Source organism: Limulus polyphemus, unplaced genomic scaffold (assembly GCF_000517525.1).
Source record: "Limulus polyphemus unplaced genomic scaffold, Limulus_polyphemus-2.1.2 Scaffold649, whole genome shotgun sequence".
Lineage (NCBI taxonomy): Eukaryota > Metazoa > Arthropoda > Merostomata > Xiphosura > Limulidae > Limulus > Limulus polyphemus.
The window spans coordinates 120599-130582 of NW_013666259.1; the positions used below are offsets into that span (position 1 = coordinate 120599).

At 32.7% G+C, this 9984-nt stretch overlaps 1 protein-coding gene across 3 annotated transcripts in view; it reads right to left on the bottom strand.

The window, feature by feature from the left end:
• The window catches only part of LOC106459694 (zinc finger protein 385D-like), a 13761-nt gene extending 5718 nt beyond the window's left edge, over positions 1–8043 (bottom strand). Inside the window, exons 1-3 of one of the 3 annotated variants that reach the window (XM_022386224.1) lie at positions 7524–8043; positions 5449–6068; positions 4105–4271 (exon numbers count right to left, since the gene is read on the bottom strand). In XM_022386224.1, the coding sequence (XP_022241932.1) occupies positions 4105–4271; positions 5449–6068; positions 7524–7542 (806 nt within the window). In that variant the 5' untranslated portion in view covers positions 7543–8043. The other 2 variants (XM_022386226.1, XM_022386225.1) reach the window with 2 other exon arrangements.
• Positions 8044–9984: the final 1941 nt, after the last annotated feature.

Sequence of the window (9984 nt, forward strand, 5' to 3'; positions counted from 1 at the left end):
CTTTGTGGGTTCAATTATCTAATATATATACTGTATATACTTGTGTAATAGTCAAATTTTTGTGACTAATTATTTAGGCTATAATTTAGGGGTCAACTTTTACACGAGTAATGCTTTCGAGAGGATGAAATGCATGCTCAGTAAGAGTACACAAAACATGAAACAAAATCCAAATTGATATAAAAGACAATAAACAACAAAAAAGCTATTTTTATTTTTTATTTATAAAAAAGGTAAACATGAAAACCAACATAATATCTAAACTGAGTCCGTGTTAGAGTTAAGTGTTTTTGTTTGTTTTCACAAGTTTTCAGCATCAATTGTGACCTGGCCTGGGGTGAGCAGTTGTTCTCTTAGATTACCAGAAAAACTAGGTCAACTTTTTACACAAGATATATGAAAAATTAAGATTTTTTGGTCAAAAATCATGGATCGACTATTACATGAGTATATATATATATTTTTTTTCTGTATTTTGAGGTAGTTGCTTTTTTGTGGAAGTTGCACCGGGAAAATTGGCAAATGGCAACTGGAGGGAAACAAACCCCACAAGCAAGATAAACCATAATGTGGTATAAGTAATGTTATATAAAAGTGTCGGGGATCATCCACATCCCATCTACAATATTACACCCAGGAGATGTCAATGGCTAGATGCAAAAGAAGCCACGAGCTGACGAATTCAATGAGAAGTTACGTGATGGATAAAATGACATCATCTCCCATAGAGAAATAGACAAGAGAGAACAGTTATTTAATCCAACATGTCAAGGTAGAAGGAGATAAGTAACAAGAAGACAAGGAAAAAAAAGATGTTGATTGCCTTGAAAGGGAGCACTGTGAGGGAGATAACACCAAATTGAATGAATAGGATCAATAAGAGGACTCTCAATGTGGATTGGTCTGGTCAAGACAGATCTGTCACTAAATTCAAAAGCTTCGAGGCTATGAAAGGTGACCAACCAGATGTTTTAATCATGAATCCAAATGCTGAGCTTGAGAAAAAGATGGAAGAGGTCCCAAAAGTCAATAATCCACCTGCTGGTTAATGTTAGAAATGACAGTGTAGTTCTTGAAATGCATCAAAACTGAATGTCTAGACAGCTATAACAAAAAATGGTGACAGATCCATTGAACAACCCACATCTCAAGGATGTTGATGTAAAAAGACTGCTTCACCAGAGACCAAACACCAAAAATGGTGAAGGTATCCAGAAATAACTGCCACCCAGCTAGAGAGACATTCATGAACAGTTAAAATTCTGAGTAGAAGAAGATGCATGCTCAGAGTGATATGCAACAATTCCAGCCACCATAACAGAAAGAGGTAGACAACTGAGAGGAGACAGTGGATTACAGGATATATTCCACTGATCTGCCAAAACCCACTGAAGGTGATACAAAAAGAACACATCCAGAGGAAGAAGAGAGATAAGATTCCTCAAAAGAGAGCCTTGAAAACTAGAAGCTCTATATCTCGGAAAAGTAGAGGAGAAGGTTGAATTCACCCAGTAAATGAAGAGATAAAGACTCCCAAATGAAATGAATCAGATGACTGAATTTTCCAAGTGAAAAAACCTGTGTTATCTAAGAGTTTTCTGTCAAATGAGCCCACAGGTGGACAGTGTGTAAAAGCCAAGATTACACAACACCAAAGCTGGGGAGTGGTTCAAGAAACAGCTGATCACCAAGCTCTGAGATGCCTAGCCTCTAGAGACATCAAGACCAGCCACAGGATGAGGTACTTGGCAAAAAGATTTTGGATAAAGGTAGACTGCCAAATGGAGTTTCCTGAGATAAAACTGAGGGAGCTTGATTCCAGAAATACGGCATCCCAATTAAGCAAATCTCAGAAATAAAGAAAGCAAGTGCATTAAGCAACAATTAAAGAAAACAAGGCAGCATGAAAAACAGGTGAGTTGTATGACCTTCCCCAGTAAAGCTATGTGGGTAGTGATATAGAACCTCAGTAAGAAAAGGTAAAAAAATCAGATTAAATGTAAAAGAGAGTCTAAGTAGGAGATGAAGAAAATCCCCATGCTGGGAATAGAGATTCAGAGGATAGAAGCATAAAAAAAAAGAGGAAGACTTCTCGCCATAAGCCATAGAGAAGAAAATTTTAAGTTTGGGAAAGGCATGGCAATCAAGAGTCGGAAAGAATCCACAATATTGCAACAATCAGGCAAGGGAGAAAGAGAAGAAAAAATCTTGAGTTGAGATGCTTGCAAGAAGTTCACCTAAAAAAGTAGCAGAAAGTGGAATAAAAGAGCAAATGTCACAAACCTGAGTTACCAGAGCAGTGAAGAACAAAGGTGAATGTTTCCTGATTCTCATCAGGAATAGAATAACCAGAAGGAAAGGCAGGTTGTGGGAAAAGCTGGTCAAAGTCATCCAAGACAAAGCAGGCCCAGCAGAAATTACAGAAGCAGAAGGTCACGAGTCATATGGCCAAGATAAAGAAATTAGGATAGAACCCACCATGTAATGTTGTGGTATACAAGCATACCATATGCTTTCCCTTTGTATCAATACAGGAATATTTCAAATTTTATGCAGGTATGTATTATTTCCACATAACACATTAGTCAAGAAAGTCTATAAATTCTTTTTGCTTTACCTACCTATTGCCCTGGGTCATTACCCTAGAGTAGTTTGTCTTCCTGTGAAAAAAACAGCTGCAAGGTCTCCTGTAGTAGTTTGAAGTTACAGTTATCTTTCCTACTGACAAAGAGGTACTCTCTTGAAGTACTGACCTCTTTTATGTTTCATTTGGAATTAACAGACACATGGGTAGTGCTAGTCACTCTGGATAAGTCTGAGGTTAAAGAATGCAGTAAATAACATGATATTTATTCAGTCTTGCTTACAATCTGGTCCAAATAGGTCAGAACATCTTTAAACCTATGTTTTCAGTAAATGTGACTAACCATAGTGGGAAGTACATTTTTCACTGTGGTTGTTTTAAATAACAATTGTTTATTCTCACTGTACATTTGTGTTTGCTTCCCTCTATTTCTCACATATTCGTGTTACACAGAGAATATAGAACCATTTTGAAGTAAATATCTTGATGAATCTCCAGTTATTCAGCAGACCTATCTTATCACTCTTTGGGAAAATCAGTTATTTGAAAATACCACAATGCAAAATGGCATAATACTGCTCACCATCAGTAACTCCAGTTGTCATTTAAGAAAAATAAGACAACTCTTATGGAGCAGAATCTGGACCTCATGAAGTTGCAGAAACATGGATATGACCCATGAAATTTAAGTAACAGAAACTGTTATTATTATTTTGTTGTTTTTGAGATTATTATCAGCTTATAAAAACCCAAGCACTGGATTAATGATGATGGGTGGTATTCCTTTCAAATAAATCATATCACAGACTCTTGAACACGTCAACAAATCTTGTAGAGTGACCAAAATGAGAAATCAAAGTAATGTAAGAAAATATAACAACTCGTATCAGAATCTCTCTTTCTTTTCTTTTTTTGCACTGTTTCCCAATTCTATCTCACATGACCACCTTCCATCTTGTATATGTTTATACAGCTGGTAATCAGGATGAAATTTTAAAACTTCTCAGTAACTTAAACAGTACTATGAAAATAATAATGCTTTCATCGAATGTAAAAGTGGTTTTCTTTAATAAATAAATTTATGAACGTCCTGTTCATTTATTCATAAAATAAACAGCTTTAAGAATCTGTGTGTCATCTGGATTATTGTTTTCTTTAACATTCTCAAGCAGTGAGTTTAAATCATGTCATATAATTTTCAGGAAATTTCTAATGCTCTTTTGAGTTATTAACTCAATTTCTAAATAGATCTGTTAGCTTAACTGAAGTAATATTCACAGACGTTCTTACTATCCAAGGGCTCAGAACTTTTATTAGTTACTGCACAACATTTTAAGTAGCTACTAGATATATCCAAATAACCATCACCAACTTAAACCAGAGGAAAGTATTAAAAGTATTTCAGTGTCTTTCTGGTCTAGAAGAAACTACCCAACTGGAATTTTAGTTGAATAATGATAATCATGTGTAAGTTACAATTGTAACAGGTCCAACTGTAGTGAAAAATTAGAAAAGCTTACTGTCTCTGCCATTTTCCTGTAATGGGATTAAAGAACCCTTTTGGTAGTGGAGGCTCCCCTCTAAGACGCCTTTGGTGGTTTCTTCCATTGTAATGCTGCTTTGCTTGAGTCTCTGATGTAATAGCAACATCACAAAGTCTACAGAAGGCTTCTTCTGGTTTGTCTTTCTAAACATGAAGTAACCATATTACACTGTACAGTTTTATCCTAAAAACACAATTTGTCACAATTTTTGTATAAACCTTAAGATGAACAAGACCTCTTTTAAAACATAAAGTTTGAGACAATTTAAAAACAGTAAATATTTAATGCAATTTTATTTTTCATTATCATGGTTTTTAATATCTCAGACAACATGATTTGGAGAAGAAATGTTAGATAAATTATTATACATTCTAGTTCTACACTGTACAAAAGTATAGGAGAGTTTAATGAGCCTCGGCACAGGAATAATAACTAATAGGCTAGCTAGGGGTGACTGATGTTGTGCTGAAGTAATTAGGCTATAAACAGTATTACTTGTATAGTATATAAACATATCATGCATATTCTACCTACTTATTCTAAATATATCAGTTACTTGATGACTAATCATGTCAAAAAACAAAATTATAATTGTTACCTGTAAGAAGAGATATAGTTTACTGATATTCAAGTCTTTTATTAATTTAAATATAAAATTAATTTTCCATGGCATTCCATAAGTTACACGTAAATGACATGAATTCCTGAGAGGTGGGGTTATATGACCCATGTGAACTTTGTATAATAATAATAATAATAATAAAACTTGTATACTCAATAAAATATAAAAATCCAGATTGGTGTGAACTTTCAAAGTACCATACGGACAATCCCACATTACATTTAACTACTAAACAACTCTTGAGCTTTGAATAGAAAAAAAAATAGTAATTTCATACAGATTATGAGAAAATACATATAAATTTAATAAAATTATTTTACACAGTGTTTGTAAACAAATGTTTTATTTTTATTCGATGCATAATTTTCCCAATGTCCCCAACTTAAAATTTTGCAAGTTTAACATAATACAAATTATTATTTGATGATTTTTCAGGACAAAAATTATCTGATTTCTACAGTTGGGAGGGAGGGGGAATATATATTTGTAATATAACATGCTAAAACCATTTTGAACATTTTGTTATTTATAAAAAGAATTATATAACCACTTCAAACACCCTTTTACTATATAACTTGCTTTGTACCAAGTTAAAATTTAATAAAAGTTATTTAAACATATTCTGTTTTAATCAGAATAAACATTCTACCTTTTAATTTTTCATTTCTAAGTCTATGAACAGAATGAATCTTACCTACCTGTTCGGCTTTTCCTTTGGAGTTAGAACTTGGAACAGGAGTTGTAATACCTTTTTCTAGTCGCAACTTTTCTAAATACTGTTTTACTTTCTTTGCATGATTCTTCCCTTCATAGTGAGAGTCTGCTTGTAAACTCCCATTTAATTTCGCATCACACAAGTGACAAAAAAGTGGTTGAGTTAGTTCTGATGGAACTTTAAGTTCTTCAGCAATTTCCTGGAGTTGTTTTATATTCTTATCAGTTTCCTGACTTGATTTTTCTTCTCCTCTACTCTGTACATTTTCATGATCTGATGAATCTTTTTCTTTATTAATTCCACTACTAATTGTTATGTCAGAATTATTTGTTTTTTTTATTCTCCTTTTCCTGCGTCTTCCCCAGTTCCAGGTCTGGGGATCTTTCACTAGACCTCGGGAGGAACTACTGTATGGAGAAAACCCATAACTGTATGCTTCCATTCTAGAAATGCTCGGAAGCCTGCCATTTAAATTAGAGTGAGAAAAAGGAAAAGCTGATGACCCATAAGCATCTACAGATGTTGATAAAGTATCCAAGTCTTCCATCAGTGATCTACCTGATGCAGAAGGAAAATACTGTCTCCGTCCAAATGATATTGCTCCTAAAATATCAGGAAAAAAAAAATCAAATTGGACAAAACTCTTACTTAAAAAGTTTGTGTATACATGGTATTTTTAAATTATAAAAACAAATTTATTATTTACTGTCATATGGTTTAAATAATTTTCGTGTAAGTACTAATTACCTTTAAAAATAAACATGTTTATACAAAACTCTCAGATGCTTCTTGATTTTAATTTTTTGGTGGGTTTATAATATCATTAAACAAATTTGTAAATACTATTGCTTTGTGACACATAATCCCCTTAAATATTACAGCTTTCAGTAGCTCATCTGGTTTTTTGTAAAAACAGATGGTATAGCAGCAACTGTTAAACAACAGTGTGAACTGATGGGTTTAGGTTCAAGCTCAAGTCATCTTACACCTTCATCCATTACATTTCACCAACCATATATGTGTACATTATCTTTACATATTATCAATGCATATATAACTTGTTGGCCAGTGATTCCTAGATAGTGATGTATTATATCACTGTTTCAAGTGAATGTAATGGTTTGTGGGTTTTAATAATTGTAGAAACTTGAATTATATCTTAACTAAAATTATGATCAACTTAATTATAGTTACAGCCCTTTTGGCAACCAAACCTTTCCGATTTCTACTTAAAGTATTTATTTCTGACATAACTTTCAGTTTATGCTAAGTACATGGGAAATCTTAAAACTCAAGTCTGCTTATGTGTGAGATTTACATTTTCTGATAACCACTGTCAATTTATTGAATCTTTTGAGTCGAAATAGTGAAGTAAAAATATTTAAAGTTCTACACACACTTGTTCAATGTAGACATTAGTGCTAATATGAATTCCCTGTGATTGCTGGCCATATTTAGTTTAAGCAGAAAAACCTTTTGGATTATTCATCAATCCACAATATACCACTTATACTCATTGATCAAATTCATTCTTTAAAGTGGAATTTATAAAAATTAATCATGCTTAAAAACTAAATAACTGATAATTATTTTAGTCACAAATACAAGTCAATTCTTTCTAGCATCAATAAAGCTCATTTGCCATCTTTCATAAACAGTATAATTACAATTAAATTATAAAGCTAGCATCAACATAAATCAACGTATGCTCATTTTGTCTACTAATTCTGTCATATTTACATGTTAACTGATGTGCCACTAGATTTTACACTTAATGTAATGGGTGTCCTTAAATATTACAGCTTTTACAGTGTTTCATCATATGTAATAATTAACATTTCACTTACAATGCAAAACATGAAAACCAAGGTCATCAAAATAACTTATTCACTAATTATACCACTAAAAACATAAAAAATAATACAAGTAAATGGTTAAAATGATAACTGTCATATCCTATCTACTGACAACAGTCTGTACATTCCTTCGTTTCATTCAAAATAATCTCCTTCTTATACACACTGCTCTGATAGGATCATACATTTGAAAAAGGCTTACCAGGACTCCTTGTGGCCATGAAATAGAACTTTGGACTGTTTACACTTAGTTTAATATAAAATTTCAGTATTCTCCAGCCTTGTTCTGATTATTACCGTTAGATCTCTTCTTATTAACTTAGTAAATTGTTGTGATATTAGAAAACTACCTATCGTACAATGTTATGTGTTTGTTTGTGTATGTATGTATGTGTGTATATATATATATATATATATATATCTGTGTGTGTGTGTATTATAGTAGATCAAGGCTATACATGCACGGTAAGCCTAGACAGGTTATATTAAAATAACGTTTCTTGGATAAGGCCGGAGATCATCGAAAAAACAAAGATTAATGCAAAGTACCCGATCATTAACAGCCCTATGGCTTAGGTTGAATATAATATGTTTTACTATTTATACTTCTATAAAAACTTAACTTCAGAATTGTTTCTGTTTATATAGATGTATAAGTAAAGACTAAAAAAGTAATACTAATATGTTTTTAACGAGTAAGTCAATTCAGAACAAAACTGGCAAGACTTAAAGAGACATCTCGAGTTGAAATACAGAATTTATAAATAATACAATTATGGAAAAAAGTTTCAACGTTGTGTGTTTTGTAAGAAACTTTGTTGATATCACTATGATATGATCGATAAAACTTCCTTTTCTCTTTTCTCAAAGAGTATCCCAAAGTTAAAAAAAAATATATTTCCATAGTACTTTACACATCCTTTGAGCCAGAATCGCATAAAAAATAAATAACCAAATAAAAAAGTAAGTAAATGTAATTATGTATATAACCTGTCATTAAAATAGGGACATTCATCCAAGATCAAAAGTGCATTACACTTAATGCAACGAGTACAATAGCCCATGCTCTGTGATGTTAGAAGAATATTTCGTCAATTTAAAAAATGTACCAGCAATGTAATAAAATGCCTTAAATGCGTCGATCGCAATGTTATGATCCATTGTTATTCATGACAGAGTCGTTCATGGGTTTCAATTTCAAATGGAAAAACATCTGAGGATTCATGGTTCGTATACTGTTACCGTGAAAATAATTTTCTGCACTTTAAAGCGATTGGGTTTTCTCTAAGAGACTGATGGTCAAACTCTACTATTCCTTTAAACAACCCACAGTTAGCGCTGTTAACTAACTCCTCCAGTCTATCAGTTCAGAATTAAAAATGACTAGTTGCGAATTGCCATTCTCTAGCTTTGTGCAAAAACCTGAAACTAACCAAAAAGTTCATGCTTCTAGCAGGTCCAAAGGAAATAATGCCACTATTACAGTAATTAAATGGGTGCTATATCAAAATGAGTGAAATGATGACTGCCAAATCAATATCTTCTATTGCCATACAGAAAAATAGGGTGCATCGAATTTACTTGGTTGAAAATTTTATTTTGTAATTGCTAGTCGGCAGCGTATGCAATAGTTGCCTTTTATTATAAGAATTAATCTTATGCAGTATGAAACTCATCAAATTATATCTTCAACTGCCGCAAGCGAACCAAAGTTTGAAAAAATAAGTGTATTAGCTCTCCACCAAATGAAATAGTTAATCACGAGGGCTAAATGGTTTCAAGCTAAAAAAAAGATTTATATTGTTAATACTGCACATTCTACATCGAAATCTCAAAAGCTGACAAGTACTGTATTTCGAATAGAACTGCTACAGCCCTAACCTCAGCTGTTTTGGAAGATATGGCCATTATCCAAGAAAATGACAAAGCTAGAATTGTCGATAAAAACAAGATACGAGAGGAACGAAAAAATACTGAGAAACATTACTGACTTCTGATTAATCAAATTGTATTAAATCTATCTACGTTGATGATAGAAAAGATATAACCAAAATTGTCATTTAAAATGGGCAAAAACATTATAAACGTGTAATCATGGAACAGAACAGAACTTTGATCAGTGAACCTAAATCCATTTTCAAGTGTATGCAACTGTTTGGTTTAATATCAATAAAAATCCCTCATGCAGCCATGGCTCACTGCACCTTTTTCTACTTGTAAGAAAATCACGTTTTCTTCCTGAATCATAGAAATATGTGGTGGATAGAGTAATCCGGAGAAATGCATATTTTGCCCACCCGGAAAATTTGCTGCTTGCAATTCTTGGAGATGATTCTAAGGTTATCAGACAACTTGCTCTTCGTAGAATATTAGCTACTCGATCTACCTACCTCAAATTCTAGCACAATGAGACAGTTTGTGGTTCCAAATATTAATACAACATTACACTGATCTAATAATGTGGACTGAGAGTAGAGCTACCGCTTACAAAAAAAATAAAATAAGCAATGAACAGTTCGTGTTTTTCATTAATCAAGATGACACGCCAGTTTTCAAGTTAAACATGCCGTGTAACACACAAGCAGTTGAAAGACATGTTAAAATTGTAACAAAAGCTGCAGCAGCTGTTTATTGTTATCGCAAAAGAAAGGAATTCATTAAAG